At 40.3% G+C, this 23,541-nt stretch overlaps 2 protein-coding genes across 3 annotated transcripts in view; one reads left to right on the plus strand and one right to left on the minus strand.

Moving 5' to 3' along the window:
- Positions 1-942: 942 nt before the first annotated feature.
- Positions 943-12,615, minus strand: cdx1b (caudal type homeobox 1 b). The gene is made up of 3 exons (XM_046040528.1): positions 11,970-12,615; positions 3,225-3,373; positions 943-1,898 (listed from the first exon to the last, which is right to left on the minus strand). The coding sequence occupies exons 1-3, from the start codon at positions 12,466-12,468 to the stop codon at positions 1,659-1,661; spliced, it is 888 nt and encodes a 295-aa protein (XP_045896484.1). The 5' UTR covers positions 12,469-12,615; the 3' UTR covers positions 943-1,658.
- A 5,838-nt stretch (positions 12,616-18,453) lies between these two features.
- The window catches only part of taf9 (TAF9 RNA polymerase II, TATA box binding protein (TBP)-associated factor), a 10,570-nt gene continuing 5,482 nt past the window's right edge, over positions 18,454-23,541 (plus strand). Inside the window, exons 1-2 of one of the 2 annotated variants that reach the window (XM_046040905.1) lie at positions 18,454-18,516; positions 22,841-22,922. In XM_046040905.1, the coding sequence (XP_045896861.1) occupies positions 18,475-18,516; positions 22,841-22,922 (124 nt within the window). In that variant the 5' untranslated portion in view covers positions 18,454-18,474. Of the gene's footprint in view, positions 18,517-20,195; positions 20,343-22,840; positions 22,923-23,541 lie in introns of those variants that run through there. The other variant, XM_046040906.1, reaches the window with a different exon arrangement.

The raw sequence follows: 23,541 nt of genomic DNA on the forward strand, positions 1-23,541 counted from the left end.
TTTTTTTTTTTTTTTTTGTATTATTCTTTACACTTGTTAAAGCACTTTGTAACTTGTTTTTGAAAAGTGCTCTACAAATAAGGATTATTATTATTATTATTATTATTATAACAATAATAACAATAAGACTAGCAACAATAGTCGTTGCAGCAGAGGGTGTCGAGCAGGAACACGGGGGCAGCAGGTGACCCGCAACCACAGATCCAGACTCCACAGCTCCAGAGCCAGAAACACCTGCAGGAAGTGATAGGAGGAGAGAGGAGAGGGACGAGAAAGCACAAGACTACCGGAAAGGGGAGAAGTTGTGTTAGTAACATGCAATAATGGGATGAGGTTGCATACAGAGGGAGAGAAAGTAGAGGAGAGAGGAGCTCAGTGCATCATGGGAAATCCCCCGGCAGTCTAGGCCTATAGCAGCATAACTAAGGGATGGTTCAGGACCTGAGCCAGCCCTAACTATAAGCTCATATCCATTCATTTTTCCCAAAGATAATGTTCAGCATGAAACAACTGGTTGAATCATCAGTACAAAGGATTCATAACATATGAGGTGCATTTTGGCAAGAAACATCTAATCACAGAGCTGATTTTACAATCAGTCAATTTTAGTTCAGTAACTACATCGAAGAGTTTTGAAATCACTTTTGCTCAGATTCACGCCTCTGAACGGCTTCTTCTCCATGGCAATGGCGGCCGAGGCTCATGGGTATTGTAGTGTTTAGAGCTGTCTGCGCCAAAACCTGACTTCTCAGGAACAAAGTTTAAATAATTCAAGCTGGAGGTCAGAACATAAACCTGTGCGATGAACTCATTCTGTCCTGAGTTTCTCTGTTCAGCAACATTAAGGAGAATGTTTAGAGAAATATTTGAAAAGTTAAATTAAGGTTTGTGGTTTAGTGTTCACATGTTCTGCAGCCACAGACGATCATAAGCAAACAGGGATTCTGTCACTGGATTTTATTTTCCTCTATGGGCTGAGAAAACAATTCTTAACAAAGCAGGATGTTTGTTTTCATAAATGCATCATCATCAAGCAAAACACAAAGCGAATTTAACCTGAAAATCCCTTTTCGGGTAGCTTAAAAAACACAAATATATGTTCCACACTGTCAGACAGTATGGTATAAATTCTGTATATGCTTGCTGCAGCTCTTTGTTGAAGCTAAAAGATGTTTACACTGAAATTTTCAAAGCCAAGACATATTTTTATAGCTGCATGATTCCATCAAATGGAAATATTCTGGCATGTCATGTGCATCATTTAGGTGTCGTTGGGAACTCTGGGTTCTCAGCTAGAACTTAGAATAAAGTTCTGTGAGTTTGAAGGAAGTTCGGACAAACAGCAACGACGGACCCGGCGTCGGATCTGGCAGAGTGAAGAGCTGATTCGAAGGTCAGTGAGTGATGAAAGTCCTGGATTTCATTTCTCCTGGCGACATCCCAGCAAGCAAATGTCTAATCACAGTTAGGAATTATCTGCAACAAGGAGAAAGTTCTGTTGCTAGTGAGGTAGCCCGTTCGAGCTTTAGCTTGAAGAGGGCGGACAGAAAGGCGGCAAGAGGCAGCATGTGATGCCAAAAGTTTTTAGTTTGTAGGGGAGAATTTCTTTAGTCCACATCCCCGACATCAGCGTCCAATAACACGTATTTTTCTTCTCCTCAGTACTCCTCTTTGATGTTTAAAGGCATAGAGGAAGGAGACAGCAGCCCATTACTGCCGCCGCTGCTGCTCGTCACCATGGCGGCACTACTCCCACCGTTTCCGTGGAGGCCGCTGCCGCCGCCTCCGTTGGTGGCGGTAGAAGGGGTGGGCGTGGTGGTGGAGGAGGCTGGCTGCTGGAGCTTCTTCTTGTTGATCTTGCGCTCCTTGGCCCGGCGGTTCTGGAACCAGATCTTCACCTTGTGCAGGAGAAAAGGTGTTATTAATTTATATTTATACAAAATCATGATTCAGGAAAACATATAAAAACTTTTCAACGTCTTTTTAAAGGACAGTGTTCGTGTTTTTAGCATGCTTTAGCCCTTTTACGTGCCTTTACATTTACTACATATAAAGTTTGTTCCAGTACAGCCCAAACGGTTCTGTGTCTGAAGGGGAAACTACCTCAGAGTACAGGGCAGATAGACTTTTTATCTTTTCTGCACCTGTCAGAGAACACAGATCTGTGCTGCTGAAACACAGGAGCTGTTAAAGTCCAGGCGTTTATCACTGAATTTAAATGAATTCACTTCTCATTGAGGTGAAAAGGAGCCACAGTCACATTTAAAGAGGTCACTTCCCCAAACAGAGACACAAAGAGGAGGGAAGACTGAATCAGGACTCAGCAGTGATGGCGTTACAGGAGAAACAGATCTGAGATCTGCACTGACTTTGAACTTTCTGAATTGTTATCTTCCACCTCAATTTTTCAGTTTTCCTTTATATAAATAAAAACATTCCACCACACACTGGTGCAGATTTCACCAGAATGCAGGAAATGAAATAACATCATTATTCTTATTTTTATTAGTAGTAATCGGAATCAGGTTTACATTTACAGGAGGTACATTTTCACATACAAGGAATTTGCATTGGTGTTTTGGTGCTTATATGAACATAAATATAGAAATATATAAATAATATAAAGTTAAGAGATTTAAAAAATGTACGTAGTAAAAATAATACATTTATTTATATGGAAAATAAAATGTAAGATGAAATTAGACACATGGCATAACAAGTTGGCAACAGCAAATGAGACAATTTAGAGTAGTTTTACTGTGGGTGTATAAAAGTAAAGGTCATTTACTGTTGCTTTACTTTGGGTAGGCTAAGCCCTAAAAACGCCCCTCACATTTGCTAATTAGCAGTAAACACAGCGTACAGCTGAGGCTGATGGGAATATCTTTAGTTCTGCAGGTTTTTGCTCAGAAATCAAAGTGTTGGAGACATTAACATGTTGACCTGATGGTGGCGCTAGTTTAAAAGACAGAGGATCACCTGTTATTACAGTTCATCAGACGGGAAAATGAACGTCTGAACCACATTTTATCACAATCCATTCAACAGCGGACATTTCCAAATTTTATTTAAAAATATAGAATAAAGACTAATAATTTAGCATGGATTCAGTTTCAAAGTTTAAATTTAATAATAATCACGTCCAGTTTTACGTCACTACATTGAATCTCAAACCTGTTAAGTTTTACTTTATATAGGATACAGTAGCAGTGCGGTAAAATCACCTGTCTCTCTGACAGGCCCAGCGCTGTGGCGAGCTCCGCCTTCCTCCTGATGGTGATGTATTTGCTGTAGTGAAACTCTTTCTCCAGCTCCAGCCGCTGGTGGTCGGTGTAAACCACCCGGTACTTGTCTTTGGTCCGCGTCTTCCCGTCTGTAAAACACGGAAACATAATCAGGTTAACGAAACCTACAGGTGAAACCTGCATTGTGTCTCGGGTTGCTGCCTCCTGCACTGTAAACGTAAAGCGGCGTCACAAACATGAAAATCAGTTTTCTCTCAGTTTCCTCCAGTCCTGATGACGTCATAGTGATGTCATCAGAGTTACCTCAGCTCGGATAACTCGAAGATGAAGGAAATGAAGAAAACTGAAAGTCCGAGTTACAAACTAAACTAAAGGTGTGGAATTTACCAGGCGGGCATGGTGTAATGAAAGACACAGTCAGATTGCATTGTGGGAAATGTAGCATCCATTCAGGCATTCGTCGTTACTGAAGTGGCGTTCTTTTAAATATTTCTGCCAGTAGGTCAGCATTGCTTTCTTGCGGAGCGCTAGATGTTCACTTTATTCCACTGTTACATCTGTATGTTTTAAAATAAGACTACAGCCAGCAGCTGGTGAACGTAGCTTAGCATAAAGACTGGAAACGGCTAGCCTGGCTCTGCCCAAAGGTAACGGGATCCACCAACCAGCTTATTGATTAACAGCGTATATCTCGTTTGTTTACTCTGTAAAACGGACACATTGTGCTTTGGGGGTTATGTGCTGGACTATTTCTGGATTTTTCTATGTATTTAAAGAAAGCAAAACAAACTTGACTACAAAACTATTCAAATAGTTTTTGGAGCACACAATAACCAAATGCCTAGAAATATCCAAGAGCTTTTTCAACTACGAGAAAACACGTACAATTTCAGGAGGAATATCAAAGTTTAGCAGACCGCTAATTCGAACAAATAAGTTCCACTGTGTAACAACCCAGCGTGTTATCCTGTGGAACAACAGCAATAATGATTTAAAATGATGTAAAAACTTATTGAAATTTATATTTTAAAAAAGAATCCTTGATGATATGAGCTGGAACAGTGATTTTCTATTTTGATCTTTATTTAGTTAAGTTTAGGTAAGTTACATAGTTTAAGTAGTTAAAACATATCAGTGAAGTGGGAATAGGACAAGAAAAGTTATTCTAACTTCTTCCTATCCCCTTTGAACATGACTGTTATTTGGACCATGATGATCTTTTTTTGTTGATTGTTTATTTTTATTCAGTTTTTGTTGTTGTCTTTTAACATGTTCAATAAAGAGTTGAAAAAAGCCAGGCTAGCTGTTTCCCCCCTTTTTCCAGTCTTTGTGCTAAGCTAAGCTAAATGTGTCTGGGCTGTAGCATTATTTTAAACTCGGACCTGAGAGTGATATCAATCAAAAAGTGTTTTTTCCTAAATGTAAAACAATTCCTTTTACATATTAAATCTCATTTCTTTAATTCTTTAATTCTGTTCTGTTGGTTTTACAGGACATTATGTGCAGGAACTAGTCCAGGTGCACACACCACTGAGTTTGGCAAAGTGATCTTGGGTAAACTTTCCCAGATACAGGGCAGTAAGCTAGTTAGCCAGGCCTGCTAACATTAGCAGCTTATGTCAGAGCTGTTTAATAATCCATTAATTACAATTTTGTTCTTTTTTGTTTTTGGGAAAGACTAATAAAAGAGACAATCCTCAAAAATGTTTATATATGAAGTATCTATCTGTAATCCTGTGATTTAAGAGAAGGACAAAGTGGGTAAAATTAGCTTAAACTCTCATATAGCATTTAGTAGCATCCAATGGGACAATGGGGCAGCATAAGTTGCAGCAGGCGAACACACCGTTTAATCCCTTATTTACAATTTTGTTCTTTTAGTTTTGGGAAAGACTGGAAAAAGACACGATCCTCCAAACACGTCGGTTTCTCTATTGTTCAATGACCCGCAATGAAAACACAGTTAGCGTAACTGTAGACGTGTCTGAAATGATTTTTCTAATCATTGTGACTTTGCTTAAATCACATCTACAGGCCACATTTTGTTTTTCTTTCCTCGCAGACGGCGTCGGCGAGATCCAGCGGGAGTTTTTCATTCATTTAGTTAATTTTGTGGCTTCAGGAAGTCTTAACACTTCCCTGTTTAATGATTCCACTTCAACAGCACAAAATCACACCAGCTGTTAGTATGTAAAAATGTGAATGAAGTATATGGAGTCATAGTATTTTATATTATGAGTTATAAACGGCTCACATAAAGTGACGTCAGCGCTCGGACAGACTCGTGGAGCTGTGTGTTCTCACCCGACTCCTGTATTCAAATATACAACCTGCCTCGGCTGCATTTGCATAAACTGCACCATATCTGCTTTTATTCATTTATGGACTCAATGTTCATGAGTTACTGTTGAGCCTCAACGCCATCAGAGGGTTCAGCTGTTAAAACTGAATGAATGAGCTGCACAAATGACCATTTTATTAAACGTACAGATCTGTCTTTCACACTCACAAAACTTTGTTTTATCTGAAAACGTTTAAATAACTTTAAGGTAGAGTTGATAGAGAATATTTCTGATGCTGTCAGTCAGTCCTCACCAGAAAGATGTCTGTATACGGTTTCCCACCATGATTGATTTGGGATGATGATTGGGATACTAATTCTTGTATGCTTATTATTGATCTTTCGTCGCTTTGGGCAAAAGCCAAATAATTACATTTCTATACATTTCTATAAGTCGACTTCAACCCAAAATCTCGTCCGCGCTTGGAGACATTTTTCTGTCGCATCCCTACAGAGAGAGACTTTTTTTTAAAGAGTAAGATCCTTTTTGTTTAACCAGAAATGGTCACTAATATCGCTCTCGCCAAAGCCGCCAAACTCCATTGATAAAAACAGTAATTTTACCTTGTAGAACACGGGAGTTTCTGGTTTACATCTGCCTCAGTCAGTTTGATTGTTTGGGTTAATTTGCGACTTTGTTGGTTTGGTTAATTTGTGTAAATATGTGTTTTAAAGGGTTAAAAACGCTAAAGTAACACAAACTAACCGATCAAGGCAGCGGTAGCCCAGAGAGGTAAAACGACTGTTTTTATCAATGGAGTTTGGTGACTTTGATGAGAGCGATATAGTGACCGTTTCTGGTTGAACAAAAAGCTGTCAGACAACAATCTGAGCCCAAAAACAAGCACTTTATTGGATGTACTCTGATGGAAGGATTACGTTGCACTTTCACACCTTTACTTTCTACACTGCTGTATAAAGGTCACACTTCTTCATACAACCTAACCCAACAAACCGAGCAGCCAAAACCATAAAAGAAGCCCTGTTGGTCATGACTGACTGATCAGATTCAGTCACCTGCCTATGAATGAATGCATGTTTACATCGGGAAGGTACATTTCCCACACACAGACAGTTAAAGTTAATTAAAAGGCCTTCAGCTCTCATTAACACGCTCTGATTCAATATTAACGCTAAACACACAAGAGTTAAATAAGTGATGTGCCTCTTCTTTAAACACACACGCCGCCTGTCCTCTAATTGGTCACCAGGGCGAATTACAACTCAAACATTTTAGTTTCGGGGGGGAAGACATCTGTGTGAACTGTCGAGTTTCTGCTTCATTTGTCAGAAAGTAAAAACCAACAGTTTGATTCTCCGTCGGCTGATAAAGGGCAGCGAGAGACGAGACGCTAATGAAGGAACGTAAATCAAAAAGCTCTCCAGTCTGTCTGAGAGAGAGAGAGAGAGAGAGGTCCAGCTGTCTCAGTTACCACAAGAAACAGTTTTGTATTTCTGAGCTAAAAACAGAGCCAGCTACTAGCCTTTATGCTAAGCTAACGTCTCTTTTCAGACATTCAGGCATGAACTGAAAGAGCTGCACACCTGTGATATTTGACCGATTGAGCAGTAAAATGTATTTTGCTGCTGAAGGTTATATTAATAAGATAAAATCATCCTTTATTGAGGATCGCAGGGGAAATTCAGGTGTTGCAGCAGCACAACGAAAAAAAACCCTAATTATTAGAAGTATATTAAATAAGAATAGAAATAAACAGAAGCTGTACAAGTTAAACATTATAAATACATATAGTATCCACGACCAAACTGAAAATACTGCAGTATTGTGTCAAGTAACGTGTGATGAGTAACAGCAAAACTACTTGGTTAGGTTTGACTTAAAACAAGTACTTTATGTCATTAACCCTTTGAACTCAGCATAAATGGGCCACCAGTGCCTACATTGGTATTTTTTGCTTATTATGATGTCATTTCTTGGATTATATTCAGATGCTTCATATCCAACCCGTCTAACCTGAAGTAAATTTTATTAGCGGCCAAACCAGCGGCTGTAACACGGTGGGTCGATGTGTTTGAGCGTCATAACCCGAGTGAAGTGACTCGTTTAACGATCAGAATGTGATCCATTAGATCGATTAACATTTGAAAAGCCTTCACCAGCCGCACGTTTACAATTTTACCCCCATTTAATTGCAAGTTAACTTGGTGTTAACTGACCTACGTGGTTATTTTAACCCAAACCATGATCTCTTCCTAAACCTAACCAAGTACTTTTTGTGAGTAAACCTAACCAAGCTGCAACGTTTCACAACTTTGATAATGTGCGGTTTCAAAATGGTGATGTGTCGTTTTATTTTGAAAGTCTAACCGGACTTTCCATATTTGTTGATGCGGCGCGTTGCTTCACCGTGGAGCCCTAAACGTCTAAAAATGACTCTAAACGGGTACCCAGGGCGTTAAAAAGCGACGCCAAAGGGCCTTGACCAAGAGTCAATATGTGACGAGTCGGGTGTGAGGATGCGTTGACGTCACACTTACTACAGTCTTCAGAGGTCTTTATGGGTCCTAATGAACTGCTTGAACCGGCTCTGTGGAAGGAAAGCTTCTCATTTAGAGAGCGTTTCCTACTTTATTATAATTGAGACATTTGTCCGGGTTGAACACCATAAACAGATGTTTTACCTTCTGCCGCTGACACTAAGAGACCCACACGTTAAACTGCCGACACATTTACGGAAACAGAACAAGTTTGAGAGGATAAATACAGAGCCCAAAATTGTTGAACTGTTCCTTTAAAGTCTGTAAAATGTTTCTTTTGTCTCTGTATTTCTTTCTGTAACTTTTCAAAACATTCCACGAGGGAAAGAAAATACAAAATCTCTTCATTTAACTGTATGTTTTTGGCCTTAAAGTGTTTAAATAAATCATTTATACCCGTAAAAAATATCAGAATCTGCCTTTAAAAACCCACATTTGTTCCCTGAAACAGCGCTGAGGACACGACCACGGTGACCTGTCAGGGTACAGTACGAGCTGTGCGAGATTTTTTAGGGGGAAAATTGGAATGAATAGATATATTTTCACTCATAAACGTTTAAGTTGTTTCCTCTCATGTTAAGTGGAAGTTGCTGTAATTAATAGATTCTGAGAAGTCAGTAATTATGACAGGGAAACTCTGGTCTTCCTGAAAGATACCCGACGTGGCCGTATAATTCAGACGGAAGTGCCTGAAAAAGCAAACAAACATTTGACCGGTAACGTTAAGAGATCTGGGGCTTTATTTATTATTAACAGGGTTTCATCTCATGTGATGAAAAACACTTCATTCAGTGTTTTTATACGACAGTTTCCTTTCGTGGCGTCACGAAGATATCTGTCCTCAGCGGTGCAGGAAGTACTCACATCCTTTTTAAGTAAAAGTACCAATACAGTAGTGTAAAAATAAGGTCCTGCATTTAGGTGCAGACGTCTGCAGCTTCATGTATCAGCAGTATTATCATCTTCACGTTATGCAAGATGAAAGAAACACCTCATACCTAAAAGCCAAAACAGGATGATTTTCAAGTGTCCTGAAAAGACGCGTGTGCAAGAACCAGTCCAGCGACAGGCCGTGCGTCACGTCACGTTTATCAGATGGTTTTTGTTGTTAACATGGTGAAACGTTCAGGAACCAAAAGTACTTGGTCAGGGTTACAAAAAGATCATGATATTTTTTATTTATCTCAGAATAGCAGCATGTTGACAGAGCACAGTTACAAATATGAACACCAACAACAACAAAGAACATTTAACTACAAACAAACGACATTAGACTACTTAAAAGTGGAGTTTCTACATATCGTAAGTTTAAAGGAATTAGTCATTCTCAAAGCAGTGACAACAATTTATAGCATCTGCAGGTTTAGAAAAGCGCATGATGTTCACCGATCAGCCGTCACTTTATGACCACTGACAGGTGAGGTGAATATCTGATTAACTGGTCACCATGGCACCTGTCAGTGGGCGGGATCTATCAGGCAGCAGGTGAACATTGTGTCCTCAGATTTTATGTGTTTGAAGCGGGAAAAAATGGGCAGCGTGAGGATTCGAAAGACTTTGACCAAACTGGACGTCTTCGTCAGAGCATCGCCAAACCGGTGGAGTTACGGCACTGTTGTAAATACATATGGCGCCTTAAAGCGCCCCCTCGTGGACAGCTGTGCGCATGCATTTGTTAAACTGCCAAGGCTTACGATCAAAGACCAGGAAGTCAACAGACTGAGCAAAACCTCAAGCAAGCGCACGAGACGCAGCACGCCCCCTAGTGCCGCTGACCAGACCTGCAGCGACCCGCCTCAGCGCCCTGAAGCTGCACCAACAACTGGACGCCGGTCTGTTCCTCTGCTTCTCTTCGCCACGACGCCCACACAGCCAGCTTCTTGTCATGATGACACATCTTTAGTATATGCCAATTTCTATTTAGCCAATACTAGAATAAAATAACTAAGTACTTCAGTACAGTTTTGATGTGTTTGTACTTTGAGTATTTACTTCTACTCCCAAAAGCTCAGATGGAAATACTTTACTTTTAACTTCACCACATGTATCTGAGAACTTTAATTACTTTGCAGATTTGCAGATAATAATAATAATAAATATATACATTTATAAATAAAATACATGATTGTGTATTAATAAGGATAAAGATAAAACTTCTCAGGAGACCAAGAGGAGAAGATATATTAAAACTACTTTAAAGAGATATTTAATGCTGAAATATATGAGGTGGAGGGTCCAACATTTAATTTCCTGCATTCTGGAGAAATTTTCTGAACTAATTTATGGTGCAGATGTCTTTATTTATATAAAACGAAACACAAAATTCATTTATCATGTGACGATTTAAAATATAACAGAATTTAATGCAGAAATCAGCAGCTTGTGTTTTAGCTTAAGTTAATTATTTTTTTTAACAAAGCACATTTGGTTCTTCTGTGTTTAAATCGCATGTTTTCTTCTCGTGCAAATAAACCTTTCTCAAAACATTTACATTTGTTAGTTAACGTTTCTTGGTGCAAGATATTTTTCAAAGTAATTTTAACAAATTATAATAAATAATAATAATTAATTAGATTTATCTGGCTTTTTTCTAAGTAGTCAAAGACGCAAATTATGCTTTTTAAACTGAGACCCCGGGGTCCCCGCAGTCCCCGGGGTCCCCGGTGCGAATGACACCTACATGCCAGCAGAATGTAAAGGATCATTAAAATGAGCTCCACCTTCCTCAGCTGCAACATGAAATCACCAAGAAGATCATTTTTCTGTATATATGACTCTGCAGAAGAAGTACTTTTAGATACAACCATATTCCGATGCTAATACTTTTGTACTTTTACTTTAATGCAGTATTTTACTGAAGTAACAGATGTGGCTGCACCTTGTGGGATAAAATCCAGGTGAAGCCCCCCCCCCAAACACACAGTCGGGTCACACTTCGCACTTCAAAGTGGGAACTGTCTTGTAAACTCTTGTCTTCTCCGCCCAGAGACAAGCTGAGGACAAAGGCCGAGCAGCTGCCCGGAGTCACGTCCAGCTGGGGGGGAACATTTGCATCACAAGGGCTTCAAACCGGCTTCACACGCCCGATCCGCGACAGGACGGCACTGCGGGGCCGGTGGGAACATGTCACCCTTCATCCAGGGACAGGAAACCGTGAACATCGCCGTATATTTAAAATTCCCTGGTTGCAGGTCGGAGATATTAATGACTCACAGCTGCAGGTATTTGAGGATAAATCAGGTGATAGCACGACATAAAACCCCAGATGAAGAAAAACATCCCCAGATAAATGGAAGAAGCAGGAAATGTTCAGAAAAATGCAAATAAAATGACATAAAGCAGTTTGATGGAAAATGGCTTCAAATAGAAAATCAGGTTTCGGGCCTGCTCGCACCTGTCATGTCATAAATCTGATAAAAACAGCTGCTATTATTGGTATTATTATGCTGGCTTTTGTATTATAAATGTGCTCCGTGCTGTCTTTGCAGTTTCAAACATGCTCAATATAAAATGTATAAAAACGTTCATGTGACGTGAAGAAAAGTCATAAATTTCCCCTGCAGTCAGTTTTTAGGCTGAAACAACTTCGGCCACGTTCTTTAAAATAAAAGTGCTGCTGCTGCTGCTGCTATCTACGCATGTCCACACATTTGAGTATCACTGCTTCAGCTATCTGCCTCATATTAAAATGTTGAACAGTCTGTTAGAATAAAACTGCACGCTCACTTTTTAGTTCAGTGACAAAACTTATTTTAACTAATTAAATTACTTATTATATTAGTATTCTCATATAAAACATGTTCAACAGCGCAGAAGTATCAGCCTACATCAGATAAATGTCTAAAATAAGAGGAACAGGTGTGTGGTCCCGGTCAGGGTCTTACTGGGGTTGGTGGGCGGTACGGAGCTGCGTCGGATCCAGTCGTACGGGTTCCTCCTCTGCGGGGATCCGGGGGACTGCTGTCCCGCCGACGCGTTCAGGGACGTGGGCATCAGCGCGGGTGGCTGTCCGGTGAACTCCGGGGGGCTGAAGCCCAAACTGGGGCCGGACACGGTGGACACCGCGGGAGGCCCCCCGGCCGCGGCGGCCGCCGCCGCCGCTGCGTAATGGTGCGACGACCACTCGTCCCGCGGCGGAGGAGGCGGGTATGCCGGGCTCCAGCCGCCGGGCCCCGGGCCGGCCTGCTGGGCTGCGTGCAGCTCGTTGTTGAGGCCGGGGTGGTGGTGGTGGTGGTGGTGGTAGCTGGAGAAGTCCGGGTACTGCGGCGGGGCCGGGACCGCGAAGTTCTGCGGGCTGAGGCTGAGGCCCGGGTGGCGCGACACCGGGTTCTGGTGCGGGTACATCGCCGGGTCCTTATCCAGCTGCAGGTAGCTCACGTACATCTTTCCAGGTGAGGGGACTCCCTCAGCATAGTGCGGATCCAGCCTGCCTCTCTCTTCCCTCCCTCTCACCTGACCTACAGGTAAAGTGAGCTTCACTGTGAATGCTCTCTCTCTCTCTCTCTACCTGTCCACACCTCCACCTGTTCTCTCTCTGCGCGGCTCCTCCATCAGCTGCTCGTTAAAAGCTGCAACAGTCACATGGGCACTTTTATTGCGCTTATCTCCCCCCTTCTCCCTCTCTCCCTCCCTCTCTCCCTCCCTCTCTCCCTCCCTCTCTCTCTCTCTCTCTCTCTCTCTCTCTCTCTCTCTTCACCACCACTTCTTCATCTTCTTCATCCTCACAACCATCACACAACACAAACCACCTGTTACCAAACTGTATTGATCCGCTGTATTAAATTAAATAAAAAGCAGCACGCCCCCCCCCTCCGGTCCTCCCTCCCTCCCTCCCTTCCTCCCCCCCTCCCTCCCTTCCTCCCCCCCTCCCTCCCCGGCCTGCAGTCTCCTCTATCGGCCTCCATTTGCATCACAGTCCGCTGCTGCATTTCAAAGGAAGAGACGAGAGAAATGTCGTCAGTCAGTCAGTGAGGGCAGGTTATTTATTTATACTCTTCTGTTTATTGATTTGATCTGTCAGTTTAACAACAATAATAATAATAATAATGCCGTTAAGAACTAATTAACAAAAGCTATCAAATGTAATTCATTTCAGAAATCCATTATTAATCCCGCAGTTACAGCAGCAGCAGGTCAACTAACACTAAAGAAATAGGAAAAGTTCTTCAGCCAGCACATCCTGGAAAGTGACTTTAAGATGTCTTAAACCTTTTTAGTGTCAAACAAAACATTGAAATCTGTTTTAAAATCACATTTTATATCTTGTCATTTTAAAGTTTACACATTAGGGTCTTTTCATATTCCTTATTATTCTTTAACACTTTTTATATTGTGTCGATTTTATATTTATAACTAGGAATGTTTGCACAACAGAGTAATGCAGCTGGAACTATTGTTTTCTTTTTTATTTTACACATAGTTCTATAATTATTTATGTTATTAAGATATATTTTATTATATAATAATAAAATATTTTAAAAAATAAATATTTTTTAATTGATTATAGTGATTTAATTTTAAGGAGAAACATATTTATTTTGTTAAAGATGTTTCTTCATCTCTCTCCCTCTTTAATTGGGAGTTTTAATGATATAAACCGACTTTCTATCACTTAATTCAGGATGATAATGTTAATTAAAACATATCAATCTGATTTTAAACCAAGTTTATATCACAGTTTATATATATGAGTTTAAAAATGAGTTTAATCATTTTAATTATTAAAATTGTTCTTTTTTACATATGAAAGCAAAGAACAGGAAATAAATAAAAGTGAAAACTTTACCCAGGTTAATCTTTTCATAGGCTGCTGCACATTTTAGGGCGAAATGTTTTGAAGGATAAAACACAATAATAATTTATTATTATTATTATTATCATCAGTATTATCATCAGACGGCCTTTGAAGGAAAATAAAACTGCGTGTGTGTTTATTTTTGTTTTATTATTTCCTCAGAGGCGTGCCGTCGCTCTCTTGTGTGAAAGTGGGAAGTACAATTACTGTAGTACTGTCGGCTGCTTCAGTACTATTTTGAGGAATTTGTACTTTACTTGAGTATAACTATTTTGTGCTGCTTATTACTTTTACCTTATTACATTTCAGAGGGACGTTCACAGAACTGTTAATGTCCTTATAAATAAAATAAATAAAATACAATTGTGGATTCAGGACTTGTACTTTTACTATAGTATTTCAGTACTGCTGCTTTGACTGAAGTAAAATATCTAAATACTTCTTCTAACTCTGGATGAAGTAAACCAGCGTTTTATGGTTCAATTCAATGTCAAATAAAAATTTTAATATGTTTTAAATCAAATTTCTACTCAGGTTGAAGTTTATATAACTACACGTCGATGAGTTTTTAAAGTTCTGAATTTATTCTTTTGGTTTCCGCTCTCAGAAACGCTTTATGTAGATTGTAAAATGTTTTATGGATTTATTATTTTTTATGTCAAGTTAAAAAAAATGCTCTCACGTTCTGATTTGCTCAATTTAGGTTATGTATTTTATATTAAATATTCTTTGTTTTTGGTGCCAGTGTTTGACTGACTGATGAAAATTAACAACTCTTATTGCATTTTTGTGCCTTTGGTTGATTAAATTCGATTAAAATGTAATAAAAATGAGATAAAACACAAGTCAAAAAACAAATTAATAAAATATGTAAAACAGCTCCATTAGTTTTGTATTTTACTTTTCTAATTTTAAGTGTTGGCTTAATGCATTTATTTTCTGTTTGCATTCCCTGTTGCTGGTCTGATTCTGCAAAGTAGATAATAATAACAATAATAATAATAAGTCTGTTGTGATTATCAAGCCAGTAAAACACGTATAATTTTAAAAAGAGACAAACTCTCACTGCTGGTCAGTTGTTCCATGTTTCATGTGAAATACAAATAAAAATGATCGTGTTATGTTTTAGGTTATTTGCTGCTGGTAGAAATCCCCTCCCAGGTCTGTTGTAATAAAAATATATAAAATAAAAATGAAAAACCTTTAAATTTTGCAACTAAAATCCAAGAACGTGATCCATTTACAGGAAAACTGATCCATAAAGAAAGTCGTCAGATTCCCGTTCAGTCTGACTGTTTATTACAACACACACACACACACACACACACACACACACACACACACACACAGGAAGCAGGGAGGTCACCTGGAGGTCGGCCGGTTCGTCTGCTTCCTGAACTGAAAGTAAAAGAACAAAGACACAGCGGTGGAAGGAGTACTGCAGTAACAGTAATACTCTACTACAAGTAAATGCATTCAAAACTTAACTGTAAGTAAAAGTACAAAAGTATTAGCCAACCAAAAGTACAAGTACTCATTATGCTGCATTTCAGAATAATACTGGAATACAGTTGTGTGCAATGTAAATAATCCAGCAGAATTTTTATAATTGATCATATTTTGTGTTAATAATACGAGGTTTGCATGTTGAAGGCGTGAAAGTTTTATTCACCTGAAATAACCACATCAGCGGTAAACTGAACTCAAGCTGTGAGAACTGAACTGAAACATGTAAAACATCTGATCAGACTTTTTAGAAAGTAAAAGTGTGACACAAACACAAACATACCAACTCACCTGCAAATAAAACAAAACAGGACTTATTACATCTCTTTAAATATTTTAACAATTAAACAACACAGAAGACTAAAATATTGTGAGGAAATAACATTTCAGGTACAGTCTGATTGGATCTGTCGCTCAGGCCTGATGACACGTCCCTCCTGCAGCAGCCACAAGGTGAGTGCAGACGTTTAGATTCAATTCAATTCAGTTTTATTTATATAGCGCCAAATCACAACAGCAGTTATCTCACAGCGCTTTTCATAAAAGAGCAGGTCTAGACCGTACTCTGTGATGCTATTTACAGAAGCCCAACAGTTCCCACCAAGAGCAGCACTAGGAGACAGAGGCAAGGAAAAACTTCCTTTTAAGAGGCAGAAACCTCGAGCAGAACCATGACTCAGGGTGGGCGGCCATCTGCCTCGACCGGACACGTCCTCGCACCTAAATGACAAAACAGCTCGAAGGTCAAGTGTCCCAAAACGACTCGTTCGAGCGCTGGAAAGTCCAGCGACAGTGCTGGACCAGGAAGCAACGTCAGCTGCCACGAGTGAAGCCTTAAACCTGCAGCCAGCAGGGGGCGACTCCAGCGGCTGCAGAAAGAAGTGTGATTGTATAGAAGTCTGTGAGAAAATGTTTCTACTTGTCAGCTGATTTATTCCCTCAGTAAACTCTTTCCTGACGAGTTTCTGGTCTCAGTCGCTAGTTTCAAGTCTTCTTCAACACAGCATGATGTTCATTTAGTAAATTATGGTCCCATTTAGAGGAACAGAGACCAGGAAGCTTTAGGGCGGGGCTACAAGCTGATTGACAGGTCTCTACCATGGCGACCTGTCAATCAGGATGGAGGCGACTCGTATCCGCTGCTCTGTGTACATTTAACCAGCGCCGCTGAAAAAGCACAGATGCACCTTGCTAAGCAAGCTAGCTAGCTCCACCCTCTCGTCCATATATGGTCACGTCTGGTTTAGTGCTTTTTAAAAGCTGCACTTGTGATATTTTCTTTTACCCCACATGGTCGGTCGTCCGGCTTCGTCTTAAATCACGTCATGTTTGTCAGCAGACGTTTAGAAAGATGAACATTAGATAACAGTAGAGACGGGTGTGTTGGTGTCCTACACAATCTGTACTCCACAGGTCCAAGTGGTGGTGAGTCAACAGCTTCATCAGCTTTCTTTAAAGGTTCAGTGTGTGAGATTTAGTGCCATCTAGTGGCGAGGGTTGTGTATTGCAACCATCTGTCCAGTCTACCACTGCCCCCTAACCTTTCAAAGAGCGTAGGACAGCTACGGTGGCTGACACAGGACAAAAGGTGTCAGTGGTCAGTCAAGAAATGAAGTTTCTTTAGGTAGATTTATTAAGAAATTGTATTTACTTAATTGTCTATGAAGATTCTCAGTCATCCAGGTCATAGTTATGAAGGTTAAAGTCAAGAGAAACTGGACTTCTTCAACCAAGTCCAGTTTCTCTTGACTTTAACCTTTGTTGGATATTTACTTAATTGTTCAGTAAAACCACATGTTATTGTGACTTGGCCACTGACAGATAACATGAGTGTGAAACACTGTCACTGTTTCTGCACCACAGACCATTATAAACCACATTAGATAAAGTTTAGACAAACATTGAGAAGGGAAACACATTCATTCTCTCTGTGATTATGGACCCTCGCCAAAACTGCCCGCCAACAGTAATATCTGGCCTGCTGTCAGATTATGGTGCTTTGATAGCTGCTGAAATAGATCTCAGTTATGACGGCAACAGTTACTCACACAATCACTTCCTCTTTAGTGGTTTTGCCTACAAAATAAAAGCGCGAGAAGCTTGTTTACTGTAATGCAGTATTGGATCTTTTACTTTGAAAAATTCTGAACGACATTAAACGAGTCTGTAGCTGCTTGACACACTTCTGAAAGAGCCGTCAGAAAACGCGATTCCTCTAAATGTCCTCTGCCTGGAGACACGGGGAAATGAAAAGACGTCCGTAGGTTGATGGATGAGGATCAAACACATTGAAGGGGGTGCCCGCGGTTATGGACATATAAATGTCTCATTCTAAGGTAATAAAAACATAAGGGTTCATTATGTCTGAACACATAGTTATGGATCTTACATTGCATTTCTGTCAATAGATCCTCAGAAATGTTACACACTGAACCTTTAAACAAAGTCTTTAAAACGTCTCTGACTTTAGTCGTCTTGAAACCTGCTCGTCCTCTGCTGGTCTGAAGCAATACGAAGCGTCTCTTATGACCTTTTGAGACGATTTCTTATCAGCTATTTCACATTAATGTCTCCAGCTGCATAAACGCAAAATACAGCAGGGACAGGTGAGTTTTTAAATCTACTGCTGCTGCAGCTTGGGAGGTTGCATCCAGGGTGCGAATTATACAGTGACAACCAGGGGGGGGCAACTTTGTTTCCAGACCAAAAAAGGAAACCCAGTACAGCGCAGGCGCAGGCTGCAGTGAACTAACATCTTACCATGCTTACTACATCCCTGCTTATTTAACCACTGTCTGCAGTCTGTCTGTAGACTGGGGGCCCCGTACAACTTCTGTAGTCAGAGGTCACCAGGTGTCGGGCCATGTGGCTCGATGTTGCAGCCATGATAAAATCCTGTACGCCCGCTCGCCACAACTATACTAGCATAGTTTGTTAGTGTTTATCAGTAACCTAGAGATGAAATCTATTTATGTTTAAATTTGTAGGCATTTAAACTTTAGACACCAGAAGAAAAATGCTGCACATCCAAAAAGTTACTTTCATACCTCAAAAATCAGCATTTTGTTAAAAACTTCTGCTGAGGTGAAATGATGCTGAGGCAGAGAGAGAATCCTACTGAGCATGTGCAGGTTAAGTGTCATCACTCTAGCTTGTTTCTGTGTGTGCGTCTCCCCTACCTGAGCAGGTAAAACTCCTGAATTCCACAGTGAAAACCAACATCATGCTTATTGTAGAAAGACTTAAGACAAAATACTCAAGATGAAATAATGAACTCTATGATCTCTAATATCTCAGTTTCACTGCTCATGCCGAAGCACCAGTGTCAGCTGGCTAACATCAGATGGCTCATTTTAAGTTAAAGAAATGCGAAACGCTGAAGGTTGGAAAGTTAAGTGTATTAAAGAGGCTCCATAGTTATTAACTGACATTAACCTGCAGCGTCTCCTGTGGCGTGTGATGCACGCCGGGACTTTAATGATGATGTTCAACTAACGTCAAGGTTAGAAAATGGTCTGAAATCGTATTTCATGATGTAATATTTACAATTACAGGTCAGAAAGACGCCCCTGAACTGTTTTTGGGGGGGTCCAAGCCCCCTAATCGCCTCCGTAATTCAAACCAGATGCAGCACTGACTGGATCTTCTTCCTGGGCTTTGTAACAATTTATTGTTCTGTTTTAAGCACATTAGCAATTATAAAATTGTTTCAAATTTCACTCTGGCTCTTGACATAATACCTTATTATCTAAAAAAACAAATGAGACACAAAAAAGCAATTAATTATTTCTTATTATGTAAAATGTGTCAGTTTGGCAGGTGAGCCAAAGAGTTCATTTCCACCCCTGTTGCATAATATTGCCAAAATGTGATATTGTGAAAATGCTCATGAAAACTGCAAAAACAATATTAATTTCGATATTGTCAAACATTATGTCACAACACAAGTTGATGGGCCGTGTTTCGTTTTCTCCCTGAGCCGCACGTCTTAAAATACTTTTAATTATTTTAAATGCAGATTTTTTTTTCTTTCTTCTTGCAATAGGTCAGGAATTATTTTAGTATTTTATTTTTTTTAAGGTGAAAGCACAAGAATAGAGGAAGAAGCTCAAGTATGAGACAGAATTCACCAAACTGAGGAAGACTAGAAGGTCAGAGTGTGTTGACCTGTAGCGCCCCCTGCAGCCTCTCCGTTGTTAAAGCTCTGGTCTGGTTCCTCTTTCTGACAGCAAAAAAATGCAATATTTAATTTACAATATAATAAAAGTATAAAGTAACATAAAAATGAAATACAGTAGTACAGTACTTAAATGTACTTAGTTGCATCCCAACACTATAATAAGTAGGCCTAAACTTCGCTGATGATACTTTTGTACTTTTACTAAAATCAGATGTTAAAAGCAGGACTTGAGTAGTAGCCTACTTCTTCCACCACTCTTTTCTTTTTTTTGTTTGTTTGTTTGTTTATTTTGCATCACACAAATCCAACAATTAAAAATCATAACCAAACAAACAAGATGCAAATTACAAGGTGTCATTTTACGGAAATAAATAATAATAATAAAAACTAAAACTAAACTAAAAGACGTAAATGAAAAAGAAAAATACAAAACAAGTAATTTTAAGCTCTGGTTGGGGTTGAATTAAATGTCAAATCTGACATGAATGTACAAAGTAATATTAGATTTAACTACTTTCATTGAATCTAAATAAAGAGAACAGAAAACTTTTAGGGAGAAAAATCAGGTTGTTGTATAAAAAGGCCTCCACTCTAAGACTTAATCTAACATCACTTTGGTCAGTGATGTTAGATTGTGATAATCTCGCGAGACGTGCCGCCCCTCGACAAGCAGGCTGCGTTGTTTCTGTGAGCTGAAACCGTAGAAGAAGAAGAAGTGAAGGCGGGGGGGGCGAAATCAAAATGTCCGCTCCGAAAACAATCCCGAAAGATGCTCAGGTAACGCTGTGAAACCAGAGGTTTTAGAGCCTATTTCTCACTTTGCTGATGTTCGAACTAACGCCAGTCGTGTGTTTGTGTAGATATCACGGTTAACACCAACAACTGACGCATTTATTTGAGCCTTCGAACGTTAGTTAGCTTGCCGGCTAACGTTAGCGCTTGATTGCCGTTCACAACAATGGCCAGCAGCTAGCGTGTTAGCCTAGCGTGTTAGCCTAGCGTGTTAGCCTAGCGTGTCAGCAGGCGGCTGTTGGGATGTAAACACGACTGATTTGTATTAAATTCCTAATATTTCTCTCTGATACTGACTGGATTTTATTCACATTAGCGGACATCTAATCTAACTTTGTCCGAGTGTTTCACACCGGAACACCGTGAATTTACTTTAAAGAGGTGTTACGGTAAAATTGGTAACCGAGTTTAACACAAACCAGCACATTTCTAGTTTACTTGTCTGTCACAGTTTAAAACGGGTCGATAAGTCAATCGATTGATAGATTAAGTGACACAAAGCTCTTGTGCAAGTAAACGGTAGTTTGCAGACTTTTTATTTAGCAAACCAACCAGTAGGTCCTGAAGAGGCTGCAGCTTGTCGGTTAATCTGTGTTTTCTGCTTTAGTTCATCCCAAAGCCCGAGATGACGTCCTCAACCCAAATATATATATATATATATATATATACATACAGTTTACTGCAACAGAAAATATTCACATTTAAGAAGCCTGAATCAGAGAACTTTTAATAAATGACTCAAATCGATTATTAAAATAGTTGGTGATTAATTTAATAGTCGACTACTAATCGATTAATCGTCGCGCCTCTAGTCTGAAAACTCTTCTGATGAAAGCTGAAAAGTGGCGTCACACCCACATCAGTGTTGGACCTCAGCGGGATATTAATGAACATGTTACATGTGGCTAAAACATTGACCTGCCCGCATATAAAACCAAAATAGAATAGAATTAAACTACAACGTAGAATAAAGTATAGAAAAGAAGCACTAATGAAATTAAAAGGAAAAACTAAAATGTCTCTACAAGGATCATATACAGTTATGTAGAATGCTGCAGAACATTTAGTAGTCTGTACGGAGAACGTAGGGCCAAAAATGTTACCACGATAAAAACATTTCACATCATTCGATATCGATAATTATCACGATAAATGTCAAATCCAATTTATTTCAAGTTTAAAGGCTGATTTATGCTGTTGAGTGAAAATTGAAGACATCAGATGTTTAATTACGCGGTTAAACTTTTCTTTATGCTCAGAACAAACACTTGATGCCAAACAGTGGAGCACTTAACAAATCGGAGGTAGAACATTCAAAGCAATTATGATTTTTTTCAACAAATTATTTGTCCCAAAATAAATATTTTAATAGAAAAATTAACTGCTAATTTGTTCATGATTCAGTTGAATGAACCCAAATATCTATTGACGCTATGTTGAATATTTATTATATTGTGATAATTTATTGCCCAGCCCTGCGGGAATGCCCGGGAAATTCCACGAGTCAATCCCATCATGCACTTCAACCCACACTCCTTTAATATAAAAAAAAATTGAAAATTACAGAGAACATCAAGCAGACGAGAGCTGGTTTGTTGTCTAAATGAACAAGCAGTTGAAATTACAACACTGTGCACATTTAATTATTAAATTTTCTTAATTTTTCTTTACAAAGTCCCGGGTGGGAAGTGTTGAAGGGTAGCAGCTATATGAATTGGCAGTTTTTGAGATTTCTTTGTTGAAAAACTAAAGTTATTGAGCTGCACTTGTCGCCGTCTTCCATCTGACGATACTGTAGAAAGACGAGTACGACATGTTTTCAGACTTTTGGGGTCCTCTCGGTGTGGAAGTGTTCTCGTGACCTCGCTTGTGTGCACACACACAAACACGTGCAGTATCAGTATAATATGAGCGTTATCGTGCAAATACTTGAGGTAGTCGTGGGAATGAGAGTATTGCAAAGGTAATAAGAAAATAACATAATGGTTGAAAGTGAACGCAGTAAAATGCATCACTGAAATGTAACGAAGTCGTCAGGGTCGGAGAGACGAGGTCGCTGCTTAATGATGTTTTCAAATAGCTTTTTTTGTCCAAAGATATTTAACCTAAAAGACTTTATGGTTTGTCAAAACGAATGATTCATATTCTGTCGATCAGTTATCATCATTTTAGCTCTGCTGTCGTGAAGTGAGCCAATTTTATTTGTACGGCACTTTTGAAGTAATCCAGCATTTGTTTGGTTTATATAATAGTTACAAAGTCCAAAACCCCCAAATATTAGATTTATAATTAAAAAAATAGTTTTAGGAGCTGAAACCTGTGAGTGTTTGTTTTAAAAAGGTCCAAAACAAATAATCAACCCGCTGATCGTCTCAGCCCCTGAGGTTTGTGTTTCACCAGCTTCCACGTGATTAATCAGTAGAAGGAGAAACGAACGTTACGCCCTGCTGCCGCTCTGACGGGTCCTGACTGTGTTTTTGCAGGTGATGATCCAGATCCTGAAGGACATGGGGATCACGGAGTACGAGCCTCGAGTCATCAACCAGATGTTGGAGTTCACCTACAGTGAGTTAGCAACACGTCTGAGCAGGACGGAAGCCTGAGATGGACACAACTCTGTTGGGAGGGTTGGGGATCCTATCAGTTCAGATTCTGCTTGTCAGAGAGAGCCTCTGTCCTGGAGGGGGTGTCTCTGTCCTGGAGGGGGTGTCTCTGTCCTGGAGGGGGCGTCCCTGTCCTGGAGGGGGCGTCTCTGTCCTGGAGGGGGCGTCCCTGTCCTGGAGGGGGCATCCCTGTCCTGGAGGGGGTGTCTCTGTCCTGGAGGAGGGGGCGTCCCTGTCCTGGAGGGGGCGTCCCTGTCCTGGAGGGGGCGTCTCTGTCCTGGAGGGGGCGCCTCTGTCCTGGAGGAGGGGGCGCCTCTGTCCTGGAGGAGGGGGCGCCTCTGTCCTGGAGGAGGGGGCGCCTCTGTCCTGGAGGCGTCTCTGTCCTGGAGGAGGAGGCGCCTCTGTCCTGGAGGAGGGGGCGTCTCTGTCCTGGAGGAGGGGGCGCCTCTGTCCTGGAGGGGGCGTCTCTGTCCTGGAGGAGGAGGCGCCTCTGTCCTGGAGGAGGCGCCTCTGTCCTGGAGGAGGGGGCGTCTCTGTCCTGGAGGAGGGGGCGCCGCTGTCCTGGAGGAGGGGGCGGCGCC

This window comes from Micropterus dolomieu, linkage group LG23 (assembly GCF_021292245.1).
Source record: "Micropterus dolomieu isolate WLL.071019.BEF.003 ecotype Adirondacks linkage group LG23, ASM2129224v1, whole genome shotgun sequence".
Lineage (NCBI taxonomy): Eukaryota > Metazoa > Chordata > Actinopteri > Centrarchiformes > Centrarchidae > Micropterus > Micropterus dolomieu.